This window comes from Haliaeetus albicilla, chromosome 2, assembly GCF_947461875.1.
Source record: "Haliaeetus albicilla chromosome 2, bHalAlb1.1, whole genome shotgun sequence".
Lineage (NCBI taxonomy): Eukaryota > Metazoa > Chordata > Aves > Accipitriformes > Accipitridae > Haliaeetus > Haliaeetus albicilla.
The window spans coordinates 11,742,401-11,769,976 of NC_091484.1; the positions used below are offsets into that span (position 1 = coordinate 11,742,401).

Consider the following 27,576-nt stretch of genomic DNA (forward strand, 5'->3'; position numbering starts at 1 on the left):
TTTGTTATTTTATTAAACAAGTTTAACAATCAACCGTCCAGAATCCAAACAAGCAAATCCTTCAGAATTTTTGGAGAAACATTACCCAAAAAAGCCTGGTTCTTACTGCACTCATGTTCTTAAAAGTGATGCTTAACATGTGCTTTATAAAAGTAAGAAATTCACTCTCTCACATCCATCTATCTAGCTATACATATATATGTGTGTATATATGCACCATGTACTTCAGAGATGAGTATTTTACTCAGAAGACAAATATGGAAGCCCAGAAAGAATGGAAATACTCCCAGCACGTGGTCGCTGCTGGCTGAGACTGGACCAGTCTCACACAACGTCAATGGTAATGGTGACCACGGCCCCTTCTCAAAGGCAACTTTTTGGTACAGTATCTTTGGAGTAAGCATCTTGGCAGATGCCTGGGATGTTAAAGCACACCACACACTCACGTAAGAAAATGACGGTCTCTTCTCTGGATGCACGGCTCTGTTGCATATTAAGTAAAAACACTATAATGCACCAAAATCACTTGGGAGTTTTGGTGAATATTTCTGTATAAATTCTCCACCAAACTGAAGATCTGTCTTCTAGCCAGTGTTGTGGTTGAGTGAGAGAAGCCTTTCAGATGGGACATGAGCCAGTATGTCACATTGGGCCCTAGCTTATTAACTTACTTACTCAGTTTTAATGGTGTCAGGTCAGGAAGAGGGCAGAATAGTTAAAACAGGCAATCGATCACGGTTTTTCCAAGTCCTAAACAAAGATAGAGGAAGAGCAAGCTGCAGTTCACAGGAATTCTCCAGGCTGAGTATAAAACCAGGAAAAGTCCCAGAAGGCAGATTTTGGCCCAAAATGGTAAAAATATGTTCCAACTTCCTACGCATGTGTGAGCATGGTCATGGCCAGCTGCGAGCACAGCCGCAGCCTGAACCCAGGGTGTGCGCTTCTGCAGCAGACATTGGAAGGCTGATACACAGGAGTCCTTGTCCAAGAAAGGATGCAAAAAAAAAATTTTTTTTTTAAAATGCTCTTCAGACCTGTGCATGGGCAAGAGCACCAGCTTCCAGCTTGTTCTTGTTCCAGTCTTGTCAGTACAAGACTAATGCTGGGTAAATATAGCTGGGGCCAAACCCTCCTACCCACACGGATGAGAATAAAGCCTCTGCTTCTGAAGTGCCTGCTCACTCCCTGTCAGCGCTAACAAACCTTTTTCCTAGAAAGGTGAAGATTAACCCAGGCCACAGTCACAGTTAAAGTTATTTCTGCACTGCAGACAAGGGCTAGGCAGGTCAGTGGGGCAGGACAGATAAAGCAGGGGAAGAGGGTAAAAAAAAAAAAAAAAAAAAAAAAAAGGAGGGGAGGTTCTTCTGTTCTCATTTGCAGTACAGAAAGACTGGCAGATGGAGAAGGGAGTCAGGCCAGGAGGCAGTTTCAGCCTGCTTGCACAACAACAAGATAGGAAGCTGGATATCCATTTGGGAGACAGTTTGTGGGAGTGATAGGTAGGTATATGTGATAGCTTGATTCTGCTTAGCACTGTAAGGGTTAACACAGGGGTGCCAGTAATAGAGACTGACTCTGGGCACCTCCTCCCGGTGCTCCCACTAGCACAGAGGAGAGTCAAGCATGCATGAAGAAGGGCCACTGCTCCATGCTGGCTCGCAGGGATGGCTCACGATGCACTGGGGACCATCCCATATGCTTCATACAGCGTGTCAAGCAGCTCCTGCTTTTCCTTCTCAGGTAAGAAGCTGGACTGAGCTGCGTTGATGTTCTGGGGAGGCAGAGGGGAAACACAAAGGAGACATTAAGACCCATTAGACATGAACAGTTTGTGCACATCCACACATCTGGCTCTGAGCAGCAGCAGGCGAGGGAAAGTGTAAAGTTTTCACTCCAAGAGTCACTTCCACGGCCTCAATTTACAGGGCAACTGCTCTGGCCCACCACTAGCAACAGTCCCAAGAGGAACGGGGCAGGCACAAAGCAAAGGTCTTGATATACTTTGGCATTTTTAGTGTATGTACTTTAGACCTGTCCCTACACTCCCGGCTCCCCTTTGGACAAGAGCCTCTCCTGACACAGCAGCAGAGCATCCAGCCTGATGCGCCGCTGCTGGGACACAGCCTGGCTGTGCAATGTAACCTGCTTGTCCATCTTGCACAGGGACCTTCCTTGTATTACACAGGAACAACATGGCTTTTGCAAGAGAAGGAGAAGACAGGTGGCAGCAGGATCCCAGAGCTCAGAGCTGTCCTTGTTCCCCATTCCAGACACAGGGAGTGATGTCTGTAGGGGAAAGGGACTTGTTCCTCCAGCCAGAGCTGAGAGCAGGACTGACACTCTCTTGTAAAGCGCATCCTGCACTTCCCAATCCAAGCAAGTATCTCTGGAGACATACAGGCGAAAGTGCTGAGCATGACTCAATGCAAACCAGGAAAGGTTCGCTTGGTAACCAGGTAAGTCAAGCTCCCAAGGGTTATCCTGTCTTTCTGTCTTGGGTGAATAATTAGAAAATCAAAGATGTAATGAAGACACGTAAATGACTGTGTGTGCCAAAACCGAAGCCAGACAACATCTTGTTTCCAGCTCAGTTGTCGCATACTCATGTTATATGTACAAAAACTGCAAGCACTTTCGTACCTGCTGACTCTTGCTAATTTCCGGGCCAGGCCTTGCCATAACCTACCTGCAATTCCAAACGCAGAAAAAAAAGCAACAGGCACCTTCCTTCTTTATTGCTAAGACCTGCTGTGAGGGCATCAGCGGACAATTTCCACTCTGACCTGTTCCCCATAAAGCCCAAAGCAGTCAGCCCAAGTGACGCAGCCCCTGCAGAGCCCACCCTGCCCTCACATCCCCCTGCTTCCCACAGCGCTCCCAGCATCCCCCTCCAGCTCAGCAGCCCTCCTCAGCCTCACGCTTACAAGGCCAGTGCAGGATTTTCAGATTTCTGTCGAACACTCTTCAGCTTATAAAGAAAAAAAGCGGGTTGTTCTGGGCTGCACCAGGACATCAGCAGAGCATCCAGCTGAGGCCAACTTACCACTCTCTTGAACTCCTCTTCAGTGAAGCCCATGTAGTCCTTCACTATGCTGTAATCCTTGTCAATACTGGAGTTAAAGATGAGGGGGTCATCCGTGCTTATAGAATAGTTAGCGCGATCCTTCCTAAACCTGTAAGGAAATCAGGTTGAACCGGGGGGTAAAACACTGGATATGGCACTGGTCACGCACTTCTAATGCAGTAAAAGCAAAGATCTCGCCGCTGTCCCTGCAGCTTGCATTGCTGGACACAAACACAGGGCTCGGCTTGTCTCACCACCGCTCTGCTTCTCCGGTGGAGAGAGGAGCAGAGCATCGGGGTGTCTCTTGCTTAGAGGCTCAGGAACCTCAGCTCTCAGCCACAAACTAGGGCTAAGGGCCAGTGTGCAGCATCTTGTGCCCCACAGCTCAGAGCAGGGGCAGGAGGGACAGGACAGCCTCCCCGAGGGACCCCCACACCCCCTCCAGCTGCATCAGGCCCCTCTGTGCCGAAGGACGAGGACGTACCACGTTTTCCTAAGCACTTAGATGTGCACTACCTTTGTAAAGCAATAAAGCAGCTATAGTCAACCCAAATCCTGATTATTTAAGAATGCACAGAATTGAGAAGTCTTACTGTGCTACAGGGTGTTTCCCGAAGTCTGGAAGACATGCTCCAGTGAGATAACTGGACCAAGGGCATACCTGTTTGGGGGGGTTAAACATGAAAACCAGAATCAACCACACAGATCTGAACCCCAGCTGTGTACGCAGATAGCCAAGCACACTGGTAAAGCCAGATAAAGGTTTAGAGCTTTGTTCACAGCTGCCCCTCAGCACTACTCTGAAGGAGCACTGCACATCCCAGGACATGGATGTGAAGAGCCCACAGCCTGTGTGGCAGCAGCAGGAGCCAGTGGGATATTTCCCATGACCAGTCAGCTACCCGCCGTGTGTCAACCACAGCTAAGAAACCATTGGCATTAAGTATATACATATATTCCATATATTAGTTGGATACACCCATTCTGGGGAAAAGCCAAGGAAATTTCCCCATGCACAATAACTCCCAGGCACTTCCACCCTTCAACCAGACAGTCTCCGGTACAGCAGCCTGCTTAATGGGAGGAGAAACCTGCAGGCTTGAGGCATATAAACTAGTGAATAAGCCCTCCAAAATTTATCCTCAGCCAGACCAGGATCCATTTCTCTCTGCTACATGCCTCCTGCAAGCTGCTGTGCTCTCCAGTGCTCCTCGCAGCAAAGATCCCAGCAAACAGCCAGCTGTCCCCACCATTTTTGCAGCACTTGGGTGTCAGGTCGTGTCCCTAGCTGTAGCACAGCCCAAGCGAGGGCTGGTTTTCTACTCGGACAGCAGCTACCTGGCTGTCACCCTCCCACCACACATCCTTACCTCAAAATGCATCTTTGCTCTCAACAGCTCCTTGTAGAGCTCAGGGTCCTCCAGGACATGGTAGCCATGGCCAATGCGCTCAGCCTTCAGGAGATAAACTGCCTAGACAACACGGGAAAACCACGTACAGCCTCTGAGCACCAGCTTACCTCACTCCTGCCTGCCCAGAGATCCCTGCCCACCACAGGTACAGCCCACACCACTGAGTCAGCTCCAGGGAAATCCTTCTTTGAGCCGTCGGGGCCACATCTCTGCCTGGGTCCCCAGTTTGCTCTGCTATGAATACGGAGAGGACTTGGGCTCCTCTCTCCCCGGTGCAGGGGATGCAGGGGCAATTCCCACCCCTGCCCTTCTCTTTGCCCTGAGCCAGGAGCTCCTCGTACCTCCTTGATCATGGCAGGCGGGCCAGCCTCCCCAGCATGGACGGTGCGATGAATCCCACATCTTTCAGCTTCCTGCAAAGCAAGAGAGGACACACTCCTGTCCCATCACCCGCAGCAAGGTCAGCAAACCCCTGGGCTGGCACCGCTCTCGGGGGCACAGCAAGCAACAGGGCTCTGTGCAGAGAGCCCCCAAATCACGAGCCCTGTGCCCCGAGACGTGCATGCTTTCTGCTGTAGCACAGGCTGTGAGAGAAGAGCTCAGTAATGCCAGACACAGAGAAACTCAGAAAGCCTGGTTACCTTCCCCTGGAGCCCAGCCAGACTCCTCAGGGTCTTTTAATACCGGGTGAGCTCACCACTGTCTCCTCTCCCGACAGCAGCAAGCTGGAAGCTCTCCTTCCTCCACCTACTTGCCCTTCTGCACCAACCCTGCAGCCGTTCCTGTCTCTGAAACTTCTACCTTTTTGGCAGGCTACAGCCAAGTGGGAGAATTTAAAAGCCCCCAGGGCAGAGATGAAGCAATGCTCAGACACCGAGCACCTCCCTCCTGTAAGGGGCTGGGGACAGAGGCAGCCCAGCCAGGAGAACCCTGCTGGTGCAGATTTGGGGCATTTCGAGATGCTCTCCATGGCATCTTGAGAAATCCCTTGCCAGGGCAGCCACAGACCACCTGGGCTTTGGGAAACCATGCAGCCTTGAGGGAAGCCTGGCTCCTGCCTTGCTGGAGAAGAGCCACCCAGCCAGCGGTGGCAGGCAGGCTGCAAGCCTCATCTTGCAGCCGATGCTCTTTCTGGGCACTTCTTCAGGGCTTTTCACTCACGATTTTTTTTTCAGTTACTTAATTTTCAGCTTCTCATGTGCTGCACACCCAGGCCCAGCAAAGGTCAGGCCAGGATCTGCCTGGGACGTCTACAGAAAAACCCTATGTGCATCGACCTGAAAGGCACTCTGTGCTCCCTACATTTAAGTGAGTGTAGTTTTTTCCCAAACAGCTAATTTTTGACACTTTTCAAAATAACAAAAGCACTCTGGCTGGAGTACCAGACGAAGAGGAGAGACACACTTATATCAGCACAGAGGTTCTTCCCACTTGTTTCTACACAGGATGAAGAGAAACCAGAAACTCTCACCCCTCCACTCCCAAGACAGGCATCCCTAACTATCTGAAGAGGAACCAGGGATACAAGCAGAGGGGTCAGGAAGAGCACATGTGGTAGGACCCTTCGCTACTAACCCTCCTGGCTGCTGAGGCCTGAGCATCTCCACCCAGGAGGCAGCTTGTGTCTAATGTCCATCCATGGGGATATCTTCCCTGGAGTGCTTTAATCTCTTTTTCAAACCATTTGTCTGGGGACACATGGTGCTTCCCTTGGCTTTTCCTCCAAGGATCCCTGCTTGCTTGGACATGGTGGTGCTAGGATCCTTGGCTCTACACTTCCCAGTGCTCCTCTGCAGCCAGCAGCCACAGTCGAGTTTTCGCCATTATCTGCTCTTTCCCCTCCAGCAGCCCCAAGAGCTCCCAGCCAGAACATGCCTGCTTGAGGGACATCACAAGTCTCTCCAGTTTCCCTGGATGCATTACATACCCCACAGATCATAGCAGCAGTATTTATGGGGATGTACTTCCCTGCCATGCAGGCCAAGAGGGGTCAATGGATGGGAGTGGGGTTTGCTTCAGCATCTCAGAGCCTGAGCGAGCCCCCGGCACAGAGACAAGACGCATCCTTCAGACCCAGGAGTCTGGACCTGGGTACTGCTGGCACACCAGGGCAGGATGAGACGTGCCTGCCCGTCAGCTAATAAAACCCTGTGCCCGCATCTCAGTTCATTACTACTCAGTTCATCCAGCATGGCACAGCAGCACAGGCAGTCCTTGTATCGGCTCCTGCTGACAGGGGCAAAGACTCTTAGAAAGCCCCGTGTTGTATCAGACCTGAGCGCTGCTTGCAAACCACTGTCCTTCCTGGCAGTGATGGTGCACAACCTCCTCTCCCACTGATGCCAGGGACCAACAACCCCAAACTCCCACCAGCAAAGACGAGCGAGGCACGAAGCTTTTCCTTTGAGCCGCTTGCAAAGCGCTGAGGTCTGGTGAGAGTCTCGGATCAGGCTCCTGAAGCCATTCCAGCGTTTGCATTTGAGATGATCAGATAAAAGCACTTCAAACGTGCAGCTTCCCTGCTCCTCGGGTGATTTCTGCCAGGCTAGAAAGGCCAGTCTCTTGACCCTTGGCTGTGGTTTCGCAGAGCCCCAGGAGCTGACCCCAGCCGACAGCAGCGGGGTGCTGCCGGGGGGATGTGGGCTCCATGTCACTCGCATCGCACTCAGTGCAACGGGGTAGTGGGCTGAGCTCCAGCTCTAAGGCCATGTTTAAACAATGATGCCTGCCATTAATCATTTAGGAAACATAAACAAATACTTTTGCTATTTAACAGAATGTTTTTAATAGCTGCAACGAATTTTTAAGCTGTCCCAGCTGTTTGCAGTCTGAGAAACATACTGCGTGTCCACTCATGCAAGTCCCCTCAATGCATGTTTTTCTCACAGTTTCTTTTAAGAAGCTTATTAAACAAACCTCGTAAGCCTTCTTATGCTCGGAGGAATTCTCCACCTTCAGGGACTCATCCCCAGCCAGGTCGATGGCCACCACAGAGTTGTTTCGATACTTCTTGCAGAGCTCCACTACCTCCGGAGACCAGCCTGGAAGAGAGAGTGTCAGGGTTCAGGGGAAAGCATTGGTAAGAGACACACCTTCAGCATTTTTCTAAACAAATCCTGGTCATATAACTAGAAGGCTAGAGCTATTTTCTTTGGTCTTTCCTAAAATGTGATCCTCAAAAAGGAAGCTAACAAACTCCTAGAAAGGTCTGCCATCTTCAGGCTGCTAACTGATTAGTTCATTGTCAATCAAACGGAAATCAAATTCATTTGCCAGCTATAAAGCTGCTCTCATCATGGTTTTTTTCTGCTCACTTTTGGCAGGGGAAAAAAAAGAAAAAAATAAAAAGAAAACAGAAAAAAACCTCCGAACACAGTGGTGACTGCAGTTGGCCTAAGGTAAGCTGAACTGCACAGCCCATGTACGGTAACATGGTGCGTGGAAGAAATCCCTCAACTCTCTCCTGAGCTTTCCAGGGCTGGGCAAGGGCAGGGGAAGGAAAAAACTGGCCCATCAGATGAGTTTGGGCTGGGAGGGATCTCTGGGGGGCCCCTGTATGACAGTCAGCCCTGCCCTGTCTCAGAGCATCCTCGACTATGCCAGACAAGATGATGGATGCTACTCCTGGTGGGAAGGAGCTGGTCAGCCCCCTGGAAGGTGACCTTTAACACTCGCAAAGTTTTGTTGTTTTGGCATCAGTGAGACAGAGAGTAACAAATGACCAACAACTTCTTCACAGTTATCTCTGATCAGGATAGATAACCTCTGAGAAAGGACGTGCATCTACTAGCTCATACAGCACTTACCCTTAGCAAAAAGGCCAAGAAACAGAGATAAACTGTAGTGTTAATAATTAAGAGGAACCCGCTGTGCATGTAGAATCCCCAGAATCAATGAACACATAAGAAAACACGTGCAAATTAATCTTCTTTTTTCACCAGTTTCCAACTCACCAGATTAGAGCCATTATTTTATTAACAAGTTTAATATGTGCTGGTTCTGGCTGGCATCTCTGCCTTTCTCTCAACACTTCATAAATTATAGGGTTGCTTCCCACTGTTGCAGCACATCCTGAATGTGGCACTAATGACTCTTGTATCAAGCGCATCACTGGCTCCGGGTAAGAGTTGGTGCCCTGGGACAGAGGCATAAAAATGCCAACTCGGATGTCTGCACAAGCAATCCCTCCTGCTGTGCAAGCGCAGCTGCATGTGCCCTCAGGCGCTCCCACTACCTTCTCCCTTTACCACTTGTGTGTTGGCAGGGACAATAACTGCAGACAAGTGTGACACTGCCTCACAGCTTTCCAGTTTCTACGAAGAAAAAAGTTTTCTTCCTAGAAACCAGAAATTTAAAGGTCAAGTTTTCAAAGTATTGTTTGGGATTGATGTGCAGGCAGGAAAAAAAAAACCACTCTCAAATCTCCCAGTTTCCAAAAATATCGTATTTCACACTTCTAGACACAAACTAACCATGTACTCATTAGTAAAAATCTTTCCACCATCTACCCTACTAAGCCTACATAAAACTGTTGTGAGATATGAAGATATTCATAACAAAGTCTTCACATAGAACAGCTACTGTCATACAATCTTGCTCTGACTGCATCTTCCTCTAGAGGAAGATGCTCACAGAGCTCAGCAGCCCAATGAAACACTGGAAATTGGGTTTTCTTCCTATTCTGGGTGAGAGCACCTTTTAACCAACAAAGTTCAGAGCTGCTGATTTTATAGGAAACATTTTCTTTATGTGACTTAAGTATATTTTACTTGTGTTTTCAGCTTAAACCAGCAGAGACTGCAGCCAGAGGATTCTGTGGCTGACCCACGGTCTAGGCTAATGAAGGAGTATGCTGCTGTAGCAGCGTGACCATGAGCAGGGAAAGTGTGAGATCTCATGCCTGGTCCTCCTCCTGTGACTGTCCGCTCTCGGACCCATCAAATGGTCATGGCAGATGCAACTGTTTGCTGTGGCAATGGCTTCAACTGGCCCAAGGAGAGCTCCAGCCTTTGGGCAGGGAGCGAGGTACGAGCAGAAATGAGACCTCCCCCAGGATAGGACAGAAGAGCCCATTTTGTCTCTCTAGCAAGACCTTTCAGATACTGGTTGTACCCACAGACGCCCACTCTCACATCCAGCACACCCTTTCCCCATAGGGAAGAGAGGGCAGGACCCCACCAAGGAAAAGAACTACTCCTTCTCAACACTGTCTGGTCTGGCATCGGACCCAGGGCCACGGGACCGGGGCTTTCCCCGCATTTCTGCAGGGACCTGAACCCAGGGGACGTCACCTCCCGCCACGCATCAGGGAAGGGGAGCAGAGCAGCAGGGGAGCTGCAATACATTACTTGGCATATGACGCATGCAGCATAGAATAGACCTGGCTTTGATGCGGAAATCCCTTTCTCCATCCTGTAGTCCCTGATTTACGAGGTTAACGACTTCATCTGGAGTGAGGTCTCCCCTGCAGGGGAAGAAAAGCCATCAGTGAGAGGCCGGACACCCGCCAGGGAGGCAGGCAGGAGCCGCAGGTCCAGCCCAGCATCCCTACGGGACACCCCATGCAAAACCCAGGCTGCCCGGGGTCCCACTCGCCTTAACATCCAGAGGAGCGCGACGAGACCGCCCAGAGCTGAAGAGCACCTTTTACACCCGTGCCATGCCCAGATCTACCAGATGTCGGGCACAAAAGCATGCAAAGATGATAGTAAGATTTAGAAGAGCCTCAGAGAACTGGATGCCAAGCCTGCCTGAGCAGAGGAACCTGCTCTTTGCCAGAGCATCTCATTAGGGCACACAACTGCCTGCAGCTGGGCAGGGACGAGCACGAGGGCTCAACGCCCATCACAGCACATTTTGCAAGGGGCCACAAGGCCCAGCGCTGATTTAATCAGAGGCACACATCACAGAGGGGATGACATGTAAAGAAGGGATCGGATCACCAGCTCGCTCCAACATTGCCCACTGTCTCTGCGAGCTCAAATTCACATTTTGCAGGCAAGCAATCCATATATGAATGCTGCTTTCCCTCGCACAGAGAACAGCTTCAGCCAGAAGTTTAAGCACAGCCGCTCTGCACATGCAGAATGAGGTGCCCAAAGCAAGGGATGTTAAAACATGGCAGCACACACAGATATTATAAGATGAAAAATGCTATCGATGGGGAAGACAGGTGGAACCATGCTGGCGCTCGCTGCACTGGAGGAGAGAGAAGGTTTAGTTACACCAAACTCTGAACACGCGCCAGCTGACCGGCGTGGGCCATGCCTTCTCCATGCCAAACTGGCTACCCACCGGCTCCCCGGCACAGCGGGTTCACTCACTCGGTTTGGCCCCAAGGGATGGGATCTACGCGGCAGTTGGCCAGGAGGTGAGGGCTGTACCGGACCTCCACGTAGATGACACCTTCTTTTGCTTTCGTTTCCACGAGCTCGTAGGCGATCCTCCTCACCGCCTCACGGTCACCCCTGCAAGGGACAGTAGTGGGACCCATCACCGGCACTCATCACCCTCGGGGTGGGTGAGGTGACCTCCAAGGCTGAGCAACTTTAGCCAAGGAGTCCTGCCAAGGGTTGAGGAGGAAGAAGTAAAATGCAGGGTACTTACGCAATGGCAGGCATGTAGTGATTAAACTTTTCTAGAAACTGTGTAAGTGTCAGTGGTGTTTTGTAGCTGACATGCTTCAGGAGGTCGTCAACAGTGCTGCCAGGGAGAGGAACCCCTCTTTTCCTAGAAACGAAGCCACATATTACTGATGGGGAAGGCTATCGCATTTTTAATCAGTCCATTTCGTAGAGCAATCGCATCCCAAGCTGGCAGCATTAACCTCCATTTCTTCACAGAAAAGATATGGCACACGTTGTCCTTCCAAAATCTCGCAGATGCAGCCCTGAGCCTCAGCAGGGAGGAAGGCAATCCAAAATGCAGGCAAAGCACAAACAAATCGAAATACAAGCCCAGACTGACCCAGCAGGAACACAGCCAGAGCACATTTGAAGCTTAAGGAGGAGTTCATCTAAAGGTGCTCTGGATTATTTCTTGGCAGCTCCTAGTCCTAGCAGCAGAATTGACAGAATTCTTTAGAAAAGTTAATTTCCATTTATGCAGGTGCAAATGCTTTAGAAATTGTGGAGATGCTCCCAGGCGCAGGATCACGCATGCAGAAGTGTCATGGCTCGTGTGTTTAATGCCGGCAGCTCCTGCAAGCAAGCCGGTTTCCAAGCCCAACATCATGGTGGGGACACTTCCCACGCAGGAGAAAACAGCAGTCCCAACAACTGCTCTCACCAAAGGGATGGAGATGGTAAAGCCCACCTAAACGCTTCCAAGAGGGAAAAGGCTGTTTGTCCCCGGAGCCCTGGGTGGGTGGAGGTGTCCTCGGTGGGGTGACAGCCAGGCTCAAGGGGGCTGCCAGCCAAGGATGCTGCATGCTTCCCAGGCAGGCTTACCACCCCACACCCTGTTACCCTGCACATGCCAACCTAAATTAGGAATAATAACTAGACATTTGGTTTTAATCCTTTTTCCTGCCACAATGAATTACAGCCAATCGATGGATCTCTCTGCTAATAGAGACAAAACACCACAGACAGCTTTAGTGTCCCAATGCCAGCAACCATCCCGATGAGCAATCTGCAGGGAAGCAGCCCAAAGGACCCTGCTCCTGGGCTCAGTAAACATTGCTCATTCCCTGCTCACGCAGGAAGGAAACCAGCCCCGCGCTCAGCCTTCACATGCAATCTGCACAGATTAAGTTGCTGGCACTTGGCAGGGGACGTTCGTCACTGCCAAGGCATAGGTTTTCCTCCCCGGCTTGCCCTTTCCGTGGCACTGACACATTGGTCCCTGCTCCAGGAACCAGCCCCTGTCTTCCTCCACCTGCCCAGGGAAAGTTCCCTACAGCAAAGCCATTTCCCTGACCTCTTTAATGTGCTTCCCGAAGGATTGCCTCCACGCAGCCAGAAGCGACAGCACTTTGGGATAATCCGCAGAGCAGAGACACTAGAGTGAGGTCTCCGGCTGAGGGGCTCTGGTGAATCTTGCCAACATGGCTCTGGGAGCTGCTAGTGTCCCATCCAACCCGCCGGGTAGGTGGGAGTCTTCCCACAGCAAAGCTGCCCCAGGGGAACATGCTTGCGCCTGCCGGCACCTCAGCATCCTGCCCAGAGCTACCTCCAGCCACAGGTAGCACCACGCACACTGTCCCACCGTGGAGAGGACACCTCTCCCGGGGACACCCAGTCCCACCAGGGGTCTGCCATGGCTCTAAACCGTTTGGCTGGGCAGGGGGGATGCAATGCCTGACCCAGACCTGACAGAATTGGAGCCAAAGTTTCTAAAAATGGCAGAGTTCAGCCACTGCCCAAGGGGACTTGTGCATCCCAACAGCTTCAGGTTATTTGTACGTGGTCAGCCACCACCTGGCAAATTTATTTCTAGCTCTTTACCTTTAAAAATAGACCACAAGCAGCTTTCTGTGTCCAGGGTGAGGTTATTAAGGCAGTCCCCTAGTCTCCTGCAGTGCCCTGTTGCTTTTATATTTGTGTGAGCGCTAGTTTTAGAGCCCATGAATAGCACAGACTCGCTCCACCCCAGCCAAGCGTGGCACCCCCGGGGCTGGCAGCCCCGGGGGATGCCAGGGCTGTTTAAAAATAAGAGAGGACTCCAGCACACACTTGGGCAATGAAGGTTTCAGTCCTAAGCAAGGGAGAGGCATGGGAGCCTCAGATGGCTGGTGCCTCCCAGGCCTCAGGGCTCCTACAACCCTCCTGAGGGACTACACCAGCATTTGTCCTTTGCTGGCAGCAGGGATCCAGCAGAGACCCAGGGAGTCAGCACTGACTCTTCTGTCCATCGGGACTTGTATTCCAGCCCTGCAGCCCACCAGCAGCACAGGCAGGGCCAGCAGGAACCCTGACATCCTGCAACGAATGAGATGGGCATCTCTGATCCACCTTCTTTACTCTGACTGCACTGCAAAATGTATGGCCACTCGCTGCAGAAAAAGCTGCTGTAGAAAGAGTATTTCCCCCTAGGACCGCACTGCCTTGGAGTCTGCTGGGCTCACAGGATGCCAGAACCACTTCCTATCCTACTCAGAACTGACTTCCTCCCACAAGTACCAGAGTCGTGCCTAAAAGCCATTTCCTGAAATCTTTAAGCTTTCCAGCTTCTTGATCTGAGGGTATCTGCTAGGCTCCATTAGCTTTCTGAATAGCGACAGCTAGAAGAAGCCTTCAGTTTATTTTGCTTACAACCGTGGGGCCAGGTCCTCGCACCAGTTAATCATTCACCTTGGTGCTTCCCACACGAGCTACACTGAAGTAAGAAGATGCATGTAGGCTCTGTCAAGGAAACAACCTCTGTTTAAGTCACTGCCAAGTGCTTTCTCGGGTGACCCTCACAGGAGCATGACTCCTTGACTGCTGGCACCAGGCAGACAGCCTGGAGTTCAAAGGCACACAGCCACAGGGCAGGCAGGAGCACCCAAGCTGGTTTTTCCTCCCAAGACCGTGGTACGGCACCACCAAGAAGCAGCTCCCAGCCCGCTTTCATTTTACTCGCTTTGGCAATTAGGAATGTGGAAAAAGAAATGAGAATACACTGACTCTGCCGCTTCCCAGGTACACTTCAAAGGCAGACACCTCTATTTATGAGACTTCTTCTGTCCTTTTCTCACGGTGGCTCCTCTTCGCTTGCCCAGCTCACAGGACCGATGACCACCTCGCTCACGCTCCTGCTACCAGCGCAGCCCTGCTGCAGCACTGCCTTTTGGGAAGTGCTCCATCTTCTCGCACCGTGCGGCCACAGGACCCATCTGTGCAGAGATGAGACCAGCACCAGCCAGGTTTGCTGCCTGGACAACGGAGGAGAGAGCTTTCCCAGCCTGCCAGCACAAGCTCTTCTGTCGGAGAATTGGACAAGCAGAAGGGATGATGCTTTTGAACTGCAGCTCCCACCGCTTTCTTCCCCCTGCAACTCACCTGCCGAAGTGCAAGATTGTTTCTGGTCTAATTGCTCCATCCAGGTGGACGTGAAGCTCTACCTGCAGTAGGATAAAGAGAAATCGCTGAGGTACTCTTAGAGCTGCAGCAAAAGTTTAGAGATAAGCAGCTGGTGCTAACGCAGGTATAAATGCAGCCAATACGGGGACAAAGTCATGACAAGGAAGCACAAATACATTCTTAAAATACCATCATTATATAGTTTATTTTTCAATATCCAAGTATTGTCCACATATCTTCTTATTGCTGCTGCAGCTCACACATTTAATGGATCCTTAGAAATTTATTCTGTTTCCAGTAATTTTCAGGAACTTGCCCTATCCTTATTTAGCTTGCATGGCTTAGAGTTTGGGAAGAGTGAAAAAAGCAAACCCCAAACACCTTCGCTTTCCAGCTTGCTCCTTCTTGAATTCACAGACATCCAAGCATCAATTAATTCGCTGAGAGTCATTACACAAAAACTTTGACTGCACTTCCAAGGATCAGCTTCTGATACATTGTTAATTACTTGGTATTATCAGAGCTTACAGGCTTTCTAATCCTACACATGCAGTCAGTCCCATGGTACAAGGTGCTGTAAAAAATAAAAAGAACAAGAGTTGCCCCATAGAGCTAACAAGCTGATTTCAAAACCAAAACACTTAAATTTTGACTCATTAAAAATGGGACAGTAACTCAGATCTCTTCACTCTTAAACTCTCTTTCCCGATTATTGCTGAAACAATGAATTTTGGAGAAAGAACCCCAGAAAAGCAAAAGCTAGTTTTTTCCATTAGACATCTGGGCCTTTTGGAGGAACGTGACAAATGTAATTTGGAAGTCGAACTGGGAAGGAAAATATTAGCTGTAAAATGTTTCAGCTAGATCTTCATATTTCCAGAACTGCTTTCTTTTAAGCAATGGAATAGCTTACAAAATAGATATTTATTTTTTTTAATGAAACTCTAGAGTAGCAACTTAATACACAAAGTTCTTGTTAGTTATAACATTGTGCAAATTTTCCTGTGTAGATGATTGCTGCAGGATGCTGAGGATAAGAATTGAGTAGGATTCAGAAGAGGACTGGATAATTGCATGGATAACTAAACTACCCAGGGTTACTAATTAAAACCCACAAACCCTCTGGCATCAGGGTATGTATCAAACAATAACCAACTATGAGGTGCTGGAAGAAAAATGAGTAAGCAGTCCATACAAGCAGGGCAATGTGTAATTGTCCACCTCTAGACCCTTTGGCTCTCCCCTGAAGCATCCGTGAGCAGCTGATGTGAGCTTAACGCTGCTGGCCCAGCTCCCAGTGCAGGGCTGGCAGTGCCCATCTCTGGGACACCCACTGATGCCTGTGAGCTCGCTCCCATCCCCACCTCCTCCCGCAGCTCTAGGCAGCTCGAGCTGCTGATCCTGCACCATTGCAATCAGCTGGCCCAGGGGTCACAAATATCCCCACTGACATCCCTACTAGCAGATTGTAAAAAGATACCCCTGTCACTTCGCCTACCCTCAAGACACCATCTGAATCTACAGGGATGAAGATTTTAAAAGGGCAAATCCTGATCTTTTCCCCCCACCTTGAGTTATGCAATCCTGCTTATGAGGGCTAAATGTCCTGAGAAGCAGCAAATAAAATAACAGACTACAGACATGATCCACATTGCCAGATGTGGACGCCTGGCACATTTTCCAATCTTGAGCTCTGATTCCTATTTCAGAACCATGCAAGATCCATTCCTTGAGGTTTTCAACAGCCCTCGTGACCTTCTGATGGAGTTACAGGCTTGAAACTCACTTGTGCTGGATATAAAAACCAAGCAACCCAAACCTACTGGGGTCTTCTCACTCTAAGCATTTCTCAAGCATTTCCTGCAAGAACATCCCAACATGACACTTCCTTCAATGAGAAAGCAAGTTCAGTGGTGTCCTTCACCCATACAATCCACCTCCTTCAGCCACTGCTGCAGGTGAGGTGCTTGTAAAGCAGCAAGGTTCCTCTCCAACATCAGCAAGAGGCTCTTCCTCCCCTGCCATGCATTTCTTTGGGACCTAAACTAAGTGCTAAGAAACTCTTGTGCAATGCTGCTCAACCCGAAAAGTTGTGGGCTTCCTCAAGATCGGTGCTTGGACGTAGTTTTCTGCAGCTGAGAACTAATCTATGCTATTTAGATTACCAAAGGACAGTCAAGTGAAGAAGTAAAGGTGTGCCTAGAAGGGTGTCCGCCGAGAGCTGGCCCCAGATAAGGATGCAATCAGCAGAGGCATAACCGAGCAGCTCAGCTTCCCCAGGTGCCTTGTTCGCAAACCCTGCAGGTTTCCAGCTCTGTGGGAGGCTGCTCGCGCTGCAGATTACACTGCAGCTCTCTTCCTGCGTGTTTGTTTTGGGTAAACAAAGCACAAGCCTTTTCCAGATACAAGTGGGCAGCACGACCTTGCTTTAGGTCAAGGAAAGTACCCAGATAAAGATGAAAGAGTTTTCTCTGAACTGTGGCTCCAGGAGACGATGCTTAAGCAAGCAGAAATAAGGCGAATGCAGGAGCCCAGCGCCTCTTCCACGGCTCTGCTCCTCGGCACACAGAGGTCCACACACACGTGGTCTCTCACCTCAAACCCTCCGGTTTATTTGGAGGGGAAGTCTGCGCGCACGGATTAAATAGGGATCTCAACACTTTGTCCAGGACCCCAATGGCATCACAGACTGCACCAGCACCAAAGAGGAGCCTTCAGCCACACCAGAACCAGCGATGCCTTCCTTTTTCCACAGCAAAGCTGGATGTGGTAATGTTTGCTCTGATGAAGAAGGAGAAAGCAGCAGAGCTCTCAAATGCTTTCCTGGGGCAGGAGCTCTTCTCTTGCCCCAGCTGCAGCGAGGACCCTCAGGAACACCTTTGTGTAGCCACCCTTCAGCCCTCCTCCTGCACCTCCTCAGCACTGCAGCTGAGAGCGAGTTCACTGACCACTGGCCAGTGCATCAAAAAAACACAGTGCAATTCAATAAAGTCTCTGAGTTTCACTAAAGAGTTATCAAAAGCCAGAGGGATGAGTTCAAAAGATGTAACTGGCCATAAATTGTGCATCCTCAGCACAGACAACATCCAACAAGGCTGTCGGAGCAAACTGAGCGCTTTCCATTTTTATGCAGAAAAGTTTTAGCTCAACCAAGGCACGTGACTCATTAGCACAGATATCAGCAAGTTGGTTCAGACTTTAAAAAAGGAGAAGTGTTAAGGGCTCTGGCTTGACTTTTCTCTTCTGAAAATATTGTAATGTTTTCTTTAGAATGTAATAAGCTTCAAAAATAAATTCAAACACAAAATGAGATACTGCAAACAAGTATGTTCCATTCAAAGATCAAGTCTGATTATTTTCAATTAGTGAAATTCAGAGGAAAAATTTAACCCAATGTTCTAAGTATTTTCAGCTACAGTCAACCCAACAGAATTTCTCTATTACTCTGCGGTTTGCTCAGCGGACCATGGCAGAGCAGTTAACTGCTCAGTTTGCCCATTATGTGGCATAAAAAGTACCATCCAAGCTAAGGCACTTGAGGGAATTTCTGTATTAGGTGGTTTCAGGATCATATATAATGAACAAAGTCAGCCCTAACACCATGGTAAAAGTAACACCAACCTCACCTTTTATTTTGATGGTTTCCAGCAGATGTTAATAGATAATCCAGGCAGCTGCTGAAGTTGCATCATTTTAAAATCCTTAGCAGTGACTTTGCCCAGGATTATTTATCAGCACATTAAAAGGTGATAATTTAAAGTTCATTCTATTGATCTCAATAACTGAAAACCAGAGTGATTACAGCTGTCATGTGTCAATTGTTAGACACACATGGCAGGAAAATGTTGAATTCTGCTCTCTGTTAACATGAGATAAGACAAATGCCAATCACTGCAAAAAGAATGAACTATGTTCCCCAAAGAAAGCACACTGTCAGGAGCAAAATTATCCTCATCATAAACTCACCACAAACACACATTTAGAGGGAAGAGGTGAGAGCAGATCAAGAGGGATGTGAAGTAGAACGGGCACAGTATTATCCTCAAACCTGACGACACCCAGAAGTGTGTTCTGGAGACAAATCTGCCATATGCTTTAAGGCTTGAGCCTTTAAAAGAGAAATGTGAGAGACTACAAGGCCCACACGACACACTGCTCTATTGCAAGATATACTTGTGCTTTCTAGAGAAACATTCGTACGGTACGTGGGTTTGGTTGAGGAGGAGGAGGAGGAGGATGCTCCTGTGCAGCGTTTAGTACCATTCCTCCTGGCACTAACTACTCAACCTCCACCGACCTCGGTATGAGGCTCCTGGTGCTGTTAATAGGTGATGGTGGCTGTGTGTCACCCTCCCGCAGGGACGGCTCCCACGGGGCGGCAGGGCAACATCCCTCTCCGAGCCATCGCAGACTTCACACCTGCACGTGGCTGGAACGAGGCAATAAACAGGGTCCTTGCGCTTCGTGCAGCACCAAGCCAGCCTCTTACTGCCATCGCATTTGACAAGTGGATCTGGGAAGGTTATCCGAGAGTGTGCCTGCACCACATTACTGAAGGAATGAGTACGCACTTCACTGTGTAAGGTACAGCTGAGCTCAATGCAGCCTCGGCAACATCAGGCTTTGACCCATGCCAAGCCGGTCAGGGGTCAGGTTGTGTGCAAGAAGCAGATGAGCCAACGAAAAAATCATCCTCAACACACCCTTGTGCACTTGCACTCCCCACAATAAGGATCACCTTTTAAAATTCTTTTTTTAATTTTTTTTCTTTTCAATTTTTTAAGTTTTGCATCCAAGACAAATACCTGTATTATCAACTCAGCACAGATGGGCAGGTCTGTCTCGAGCAGGGGGAGGCTGCAGTGTTACAGGGAGCAGGAACGCCCACCCAAACCTCCCCAGGTACAGCCAGCACAGCAGAGCTGGCAGCTTTGGTGCCATCCAGATTTGGTCACCAGGCTCTCTCCTAACCATTGACAGGACACACGCAGCTACAGCCTGTTCTGGCCATCTCCCAATTCCCAGGTATGAAGGGCACATTGGAGATACCTGTCTCCCTTTGGATAGGGACAGATCCCGAAACGCCGTGACACACACAGCGTGCCCTGGGAGGGCTTGCGGGACCCCTGCCCAGTGGTACCTGATGCTTATTTTGGAAAGAAGCATCCAGCAGCAGAGCTACACCAGCTACTGGGAGGGTGCGGGCCTGACCCCAGAAGCCCCCATTCCCATCCTGCTCCCCACAACACAGCTCAAGGCACATGGGAGCCGCAGGAGAAGAGCCATGGATCCCGAAGCTCCCGAGCTGGGGCTGGCCTGTGGGGAGAAGAGCCAGCAGTGAGCGAGGACACGGTCTCTGCTCTGGTTGTGGAGCAGAGAGGGAAGAGGCTGACAGTCGGCATCCAAGGAACAGCAGTCTTTTCTGTTCTTTTATGGCCTACGATAAGCAGGGTTCAAAGTCTCCCTCCGGCAGCCCCAGCAGCTCCCTGTTCATCTGCTGCAGTTGCTGAGAGTCAGCGAGTTCCTGAAAAACGTGGAGGCAGCCCCGGCCCTGCATTCAGCTGGGGCTCGAAGCTGCTCCAGTTACCAGAAACGTCTCTAAAACACAAAACTGACCGCTCCCAATGGCAGAGGGTCCAGGGGAATGAATAGGGCTCATTAACTGACTTCAGACCCATTTTTTTTTTCCCCAAGCCTGACTTAGCAGGTTCACAGGACTGAAAGGGACTGCCTGACTCAGGAAAACCAGTCTCGTAATTGCCGGCAACCAGACAACAGAAGCCTGATCTTAGCAGTCAAACCCTGCATGGTTTTTCCTAGGTCTCTCTCTTCGGCATCTCACTCTCCCACACACTGCAAAAGTAGGAAGAAGCCTATGTCAAAGAAGAATTTAACTTGCTTCTCTCAGCCAAAAGTTTAAAATCACTCGGGTGAATCAACAGATTTGTTCTTAGTGGTGCTGATGAAATGCCAACAGCTCCCAAGATTGAAGTAGCCTTAAAAAGGCTTTAACCATTAGCAGATGTCAACGTTCCCTGGATTTCGGTATCAAGGTTTGCCTGCTATTGCATGGGTCACCTTCCCCAAGAGGGACACCTCGTGTAGTGATGGAACGAAACATCAGACACGTGCACACAGGCTTTTCCAAGTACACTAGACTTCCCTGGTGCGAGCTCAAACTGAGAGATAAATGGTTTGGGAGTGGTAGGGAATGCAAACAGTAGCAAAAAAAACCCCAAACCCTTTTGGGTTTTCGGAGGCAATCTTCTTCCCTGGAAAAGCCGCATACAGTTGCCACCACTCGGGTTCTCCCAGAGCGGGACCACTGCGACCCTCACATCACTGTTCTTGGTCTCCCCTGGGCCGGCCCCTCACTGCCCACCAAGAGCCTAACCCTCCCTGCCTGGTAGTCAGCACCAGAGCCCAAAGGCAGCCAGGCAGAGAAAACCTGCTCCCCGTACGTCAGCTCACCCAGACCACAAGCTAAGAGCTGAGCTGTCTTGCAGCGCAGGCAGCGAGATACAGAGTTATTGCTAACCACATCTGTTTCATCTTCTTCATTCTCAATGGTTTTTATAATCTGATTAACAAACATGTTACTGTATGGTTCGACTTGAGATGTATTTATACAGCACATGGTGAGAGCAAAGACTGGAGCACCATCTGACAGCAGTCACCAAGACGGTATCTCGGCTAGCTGAGGAATAACTGAACTAAATGCTTAAGAAAAAAAAAACCAACACACCAAAAAACCGCACCAAACCCCCCAAACCAACCCCCAAACAAAAAACCACCCACAAAACAACAAAACCAACCCCCAAAAGAAAACAATCAAGAGAAAAGGTTTCTTTTAGTAGACCAAGGCAACGTTTGGAGTGCTGGACACTTCAGGGCTTGCCTTTTGCCCAGCCCGGCTACCAGCGCATCTCCAGCCCGGAGGAGCGGAGTGACCCTGGCCGGCCGCTGGGATGTCCCCGCGGGTGGGAGCCGGGACCAGCACCGCTCCGGCGGCGGGGCGTGCGGGATGCCCGGGCCACTCGGGGCAACTCCTGCATGTCCCTGCGGGGAGCACCGGGCCGGGGCAGCGCAGACCCCGGCTGGCACCGCCGAGTGACGCCTCAGGGCACAGCCTCACGGCTTAGCCGCCGTGCCCCAGCTCCCACCACCCCGCCGCACGCCGCCTCAGCACCGGGGCACGCCTCGGCTCTCCCCCCCGGCTGCATGTGCGGCGGCTCGGCTCCGGTGCACGACCCCGGTGCGCGGCAACTCGACCCCGGTGCGCGGCAACTCAGCCCCGGTGCACGCCCCGGCTCCCACCCGCGGTGCTCCCACAGCACCTCCGCCCCGCTGCACGCCCCGGCTCCTCCAGCAGCGCCGCCCCCTCACCTTGGGGTCCCCGAAGACGCGCAGCCCCCGCTCCATGCTGCCGCTGCCGCCGCCGCTGCTCCGCTCCGCTCCGCGCCCGCCGCCCCGCCCCGCCCCGTCCCGCCGGCCGGGCTCGCCCGCCCCCTGCCGCCCCCGCCCCGCCCTGCCCCGCGCCCATCACCGCGGCATCCCGGCGGGCAGGGCTGTCTCCCGCCGCCCCGACATGCCGCTCCGTAATGCTCCCCCCCCACCCCCGCCTCCCGTTCGCCTTTCCTTCGGGAGCCCAGAGCCCGGGCGGGGTCGTTGCTCCGAAGATAAGATCGAAGGATAACAGAGCTCGGCTCGTGGAACTGGAAAGCCATCTCCAGCTTTGACTGCAGTCTTAAGCCGATGCAACAATGCTTATTTTCACCTAAAAAAGACCTAACTGCTCAGCTTAGGAAGCCCCTTCCCTGCTCACAAAGCTGCTGCTCGGTGACTCACTTGTGTTGTCCGATGGCTTCGTCCGCCGTACACCTGCTTTCAGCTCCTGCAAACTCATGCTCAGGGTTTCATTTCTTATTTTTAGTGACCTGGCCATGTCTTACACAGCTCTTCTGCCTCCTGCCTTCCTCTCCCATCGGTGATGCACATGGCAGCCCATGTCACTGAGGGACAGTGGGGCAGAAGGTCCTGCTCCTCCCTGCCAAGCGGGGCTTCTCTGATACTGGAGAAAGCAGAGCTTTCAGCTACTCCAGTCCTGGAGCACCCATAAAGTCGCACCCATTTAGCTAAAGGCAAATCTGCAAGGTGGAACCACTCCCCGGAATGAGCTTTGAGGAGCATCCCTTGGGTCCTCGTGCAGCCCTGGGTGCGATGAGGTCCAAGCTGCCCTGAAGGCGCTGAGTGGGCAGGTGGTGTTTCCAAAACCACTGCAGAGCCAAGGACCACGGTTTTGTTCTGCGTGACTGGAGTTCACCTGCCCAGGTGAGGCCATCTCCAGACCACAGGCCAGGTCTGCAGGGAGCCTTGGAGGTGAAAAACACTATATCAATGTAAAATTGCTTTGTAAATGTAAATTTACAAAAGCAAAATTAATAATTTTACATTGTAAAATTATTACTTGCTCTGGCATGTAAGCAGAGAAAGCCCTTGGGGCTGTAGGCGTGAACGCTACCACAAATGGTTGGAAAATAAAGTTTCCTCTTCTCTTTCCCCAGCTGTGTTTACACCAGAGGGACACTGTTTGTGGAAGCTGGCAGCAGGGGATTAGCTACGCCGGAGCCCTGCCTGCGGCGACGGGGAAGGCTGGGCGCTCCTCCAGCCCTGCGCTGTCACAGCCACCCCAGCAAGGTGACATGAAACAGCCCAGGGGAGCCAGCAGCCCTGAAAGCGGGGGCTGCAAACTGGTGCTAGGCACTGCTTAGTGAATGCAGGACATGCTACAGACTCATTGCTCCGCATGGAAACGTCACCGGCGTCCCTTGTCACTCCTCCACAGCTTTGCCATGAGAGCAGTGATGGAATTTCTGCCCCAAAGCCAAGTAGGCATTGAGAAAACAGCAGTTTTTCAGCTCGAATCCCAAGGTCATTTGGGTATGTGCACTGCAGCAGAGGCTGTGGGAAAAGCGCGGGGCTTGGCTGGGGAAGAAAGTTCATCAATATGTTCTCCTTTATTAAGTACCACCTTTCAGAGATGCCCTGACTGCATCCATACTGTAGAGATGAAAGCAAATTAGTCACAGTTAACTGGCAAAAATATTCTTTACAAAATAGTGACTGGCAGAGGAAAGCAACCATTAGCTGCCAAGCACGGTACTGGCACCGCTCAGGGCTTTCAGGAGCCTGTGGGATTGAGCAGCACAACACCAGGCTTATGGGAAACCAGTGGACATAAGCAGCAAGTATTTTCTGCACTAAAGTTTGTGATTTCTGGAGTCACCAAAAGGTGACATTGTTCCAGGCTTCTAAAGCTTTGCAAGCTCTGAATTTGGGTAAAACTCCCCTGGGTATGCACAGAGAGTCTAGGCAGAAATAAAATGCTTGAGTGTGCAAATTAGCAACTGGGTATGAAACTGTCCCTGGGCAAGGTGAGCTCTGGCTCACATAGACCATTTCACCTCTACATCACAGGCTTTTTTAGCAGCCACTTGAAAAATATTTATTTTGCTTGGAGAATGTCCCACAGCATCACATATTTGAGGTCTGACTTCTGGTTCAAAGTATCTGTAGAATAAATTGTCCCAGTGTGGATACATGGTGCTTTCTAATGGTCTTTCGTTGGCACAGACCTGCTCGACGTGTCATCTACACTGAGAGGACAGAGGTCACTTAGAGCCTTTATTTGGCATTAAAGGAAATTTCAAGGTAAAAAATAGCATGCGGGTAATTGTCTGCCAGAAGAGTTGTTAGCAAAGGTCAGAAAGCAGCAAATGGAGCTGAACTGGCCTCATTGACTGGGAATGGTGCAGTAAGGGTTTTTTGATGGGTTTTTTTGCTTAGCAAACATACATGCACTGCAGACTCAGCTCTTTCCAGGAGTGTCAACACCAGGACCACATAGTGCATGCATTGCACGCAACTGTGTTGCAGAGCCTTAGAAATAAGGCTTGGGCTGATTCTAATTGACCTGACCCTGATCCACTTTATCCATCTTTACCACTGGCTTAATCATGTGGTTGCGATAACTGCTGTGCTGTTGATATTAAATGAATGTTTTCCTACAGAGAACACCACAAGTCCCTGCAGCCAGGAGGTTCAAGAAGAACAAGTCTGTTATTCGACAGTTGATGGTGACTTCCCACCTGGGACCTCTGTTCCACCCAAACCCTTGCTCGGATATTTGTGTCATCCCAGCACTTCAGACCTCATTTGCTTTCCCTTCCATTTTGGTCATACCTTTGAGTCACTTGTAAAGACAGACAGTCCCGTACTGAGTTCAGCTTTGAGGAACAATGTTTTTGAAGTGGAGAAGAGACCAAACCTCTCTGTCCCTTCAGCATGACAGATTCTCCCCAGAGCCTCGCTGTTATGAATAAGAAGCAAACAACAACTCAGGGGGAAAACACAGTTATGAAGGGCCCCAGTGTGATTTTGCTCACTCAGTTCGTGTCGCTGCCCTGAGTTGGGAGCCTCTCCTGAGCCCTGCAAGCAGGAGGGGAGGCAGTCCCAGGCATGCAGACAGGAGGATGCACATCTGGGCAGCTGCTGGAACACCAGCTCTGCTGCTTCTCCAGGGATGCTGGAGTGAGGGATCAGTGCACACACTAACAGGGCTGGGGAATGCAAGAGGCACCCTGGGCTGCGTTACCATGTATGGAAGCCACCACAGGCTAGCAGGGATGGTAAGAGGGACAAGGACACATCTCATGCTTGGGGTGGTCTGGCCAAGTATGAGGCACCACATGAGGATGCTCTAGAGCCATCCCTGGGGAAGCAACTGCTCATCTGCACAGCCTGCCCACAACTCCGGTCTCCACTGTCCGTTGTTCATCTTTCTTATTTTTAGGAAAATCCCAGGCAGCAAAGTAGGGGTAAAACTGATCTTGGAAGCTATTCCAATGCTTATTTCCCAGGAGCTATATTTAAACCTGCTCCCTTTCTCTTGCCCCCCCAGGTTAAAACCAGCTGTGTGTCAGGGTTGCTGACACCTGCAAACAGCTTTCCAAAAAAAAAAAAAAAAAAAAAAATTGTGTGCTTATGCTGGGCTTAGATTACAAAAAAAAAAAAAAACCAAAAACAAAAAAACCCAACAAAAAACCCCAGCACATTTCTGGTTTGGTTTGGGGTTTTTCGCTTGTTTGGTTTTTTTTACCAGATACCAAAGATTGTCACACTACAGCTCATTCTGAGTGGATAAGGGAGGAAAATGTATTTAGATTAAGTGTAGCAGTAACATATTATAAATGCTGCTGTCATGTATAAACATGACATACTGTTATAATGGTTGTTTTTGCAAGAGTAGACGCTCTCAGCCCAAACATCCATTGCTTCTGCAAAATTTTTGTTTTTGAGACAAAGCTCTAACTTATCTCAGCATTTCCCATTTAACTTCTGCAGCTTCCCCACAGGGCAGGGAAAACCTCTGCCCCAGGGTGAGCCATCACCAGACCCCGTGCTGGAGTCGCTGGTGGGAACTCAGCTGTGACCTGCTTGGTTCCTGCTGGGGATCACGGGACACTGCGGTCAATGGGAAAGGCAAAAACCCAGCTGAGGAGCCACACTGCTCCCCAAGGGGACTTCATTTCCCCCCTGCTCTCAAAGGAGCTGGAAACAGACCCAACACTGGCCTCCAAAAGCAGAAGCAGGTCCTGCGTTGCACCATGGTCCCAGGCAGGTTTTCCCCCAGTTCTCTGCTGGCAGGGAGCGGGTGATGGGATTTTCCTAAGGATATTCATGCAACTGCAGCCCCAGGAGCATTAGGGCAACCACAGGGTGCCACCAAGCAGCTCCAGGAAGGGCTGATGGCTACCTGGGTACACCCGAGAGCTGCTGCTGGATAGACCTTGCTCAGGGCTCCTGCCTGGCGCTGCCTGGCACTGCTTCCAAGGAAACCACAGCCCTCACACCACTAAATGCAATACTAGCCTGAAAATAGAAAGACTTATTAACCTCCACAGTGGGCGCCCCCTGCCCCCCCACTGAGACATACCCTAGGGTACAGATGAGGCTATCCTGTAAACGGGTTGCATTTTCCCATTTGGGGGCATTTTTGAGCAGCACAGAAACACACACGCAGCTGACGACATGCCCAGCAAAGACACTCAGGCACATGAGCACATCTCGGGATGCAGCCACCGGCAGAGCCACGTGGGCTGCTGCAAGCTTGCCACGCTGATCCCCTAACCGGATTAAGACTGTAACACAGAGGGCCAATTCGCACCGAGCGTCAGGCCATGCTAATGTATTTCAACCTATTCTGAACATCTCCTGGACCAGAAAGGCTGCCCAAATTGAGCTATGGGGAAATCAAGCTGCTCCAGAGCCCACAGGGCATTGGTATAGCACAGTTTTAAAAGTCATACAGCAGAGAAAAGGCAGAGAAACTGTGTCTGTGCTTTGGGCTGTGGAAAAAGAGCAGCGGTCTGGGTCTGGCAGTGTTTCAGACCTGGAAATGCCTCCACAGCCCACCCTGAAAGCTGTGGGTTATCCAAGGATAAAGGCAGCCCTGCTCTTACCCAGTTCTTCAGATGACAGGGTGCAGATGGACCCCGTGTCCACAGGCAAGAGGAGCACACAGTCCCCGCAGCGCGGGGCAGCTTTGCCTTGGCGGGAGCACTACCCTTCCCCTCTGCCCTACCCACTTTGTCAGCCTGTTTCGCAGTATTAAAATCGAGTATGCAAGTTCAAGACCAAGGGCAGTATCACCACAAATGGAAGCAGGGTTCACCTTGCCATGCCACGGAGGTGAAGTGCAGACAGCTCGTCTCCTCCTGGGCCCTTGGCCCCTAGCTGCCCTTTGACTTCTCCTGTGGGTAAAGAGAAGGACCCGACTCAATCCCATGGAAAGACGTGGCCCTGTCCCTCTTGTGCCAGCGCTGTCAAGAGGAGCTGAGAGAAATCTGAACCAGCCGCAGCAGCTGAGACACAAACCTCACCGGGATGTGACCTCTTCCCAGGTTAAGGCCAACACCATTATCAGCCAAGATCATCCTGAGGAGGCCAGGAGATAAGGGGGTGGGTGGGTACAAGCGCGCTGGAAGAAACCCACCACTTTCACCACAATGGTTGATGCCACAGTCTCTGGAGGAAG

At 50.6% G+C, this 27,576-nt stretch overlaps 1 protein-coding gene and 1 long non-coding RNA gene across 2 annotated transcripts; one reads left to right on the top strand and one right to left on the bottom strand.

Annotated features, from left to right (window-relative positions):
- On the bottom strand, window positions 1-21,946 carry ADA (adenosine deaminase). Its single transcript, XM_069806440.1, has 11 exons — window positions 21,867-21,946; window positions 14,460-14,521; window positions 11,083-11,205; window positions 10,800-10,943; window positions 9,825-9,940; window positions 7,393-7,517; window positions 4,818-4,889; window positions 4,435-4,536; window positions 3,658-3,725; window positions 3,044-3,173; window positions 1-1,771 (listed from the first exon to the last, which is right to left on the bottom strand). The coding sequence occupies exons 1-11, from the start codon at window positions 21,900-21,902 to the stop codon at window positions 1,670-1,672; spliced, it is 1,080 nt and encodes a 359-aa protein (XP_069662541.1). The 5' UTR covers window positions 21,903-21,946; the 3' UTR covers window positions 1-1,669.
- Window positions 7,515-11,123, top strand: LOC138689863 (uncharacterized). Its single transcript, XR_011328680.1, has 2 exons — window positions 7,515-7,874; window positions 9,258-11,123. It is a non-coding gene; the product is annotated as an uncharacterized lncRNA (long non-coding RNA).
- Window positions 21,947-27,576: the final 5,630 nt, after the last annotated feature.

Coding starts and splice junctions, on each gene's coding strand:
- ADA (XM_069806440.1), bottom strand. CDS start 21,902: ATGGAGCGGGGGCTGCGCGTCTTCGGGGACCCCAAG. Junction 7,518..9,824: donor CTGCATGCGTCATATGCCAA/GTAATGTATTGC, acceptor TCTCTCTTCCAG/GCTGGTCTCCGGAGGTAGTG. Junction 3,174..3,657: donor GGGAAACACCCTGTAGCACA/GTAAGACTTCTC, acceptor ATTTCCTTACAG/GTTTAGGAAGGATCGCGCTA.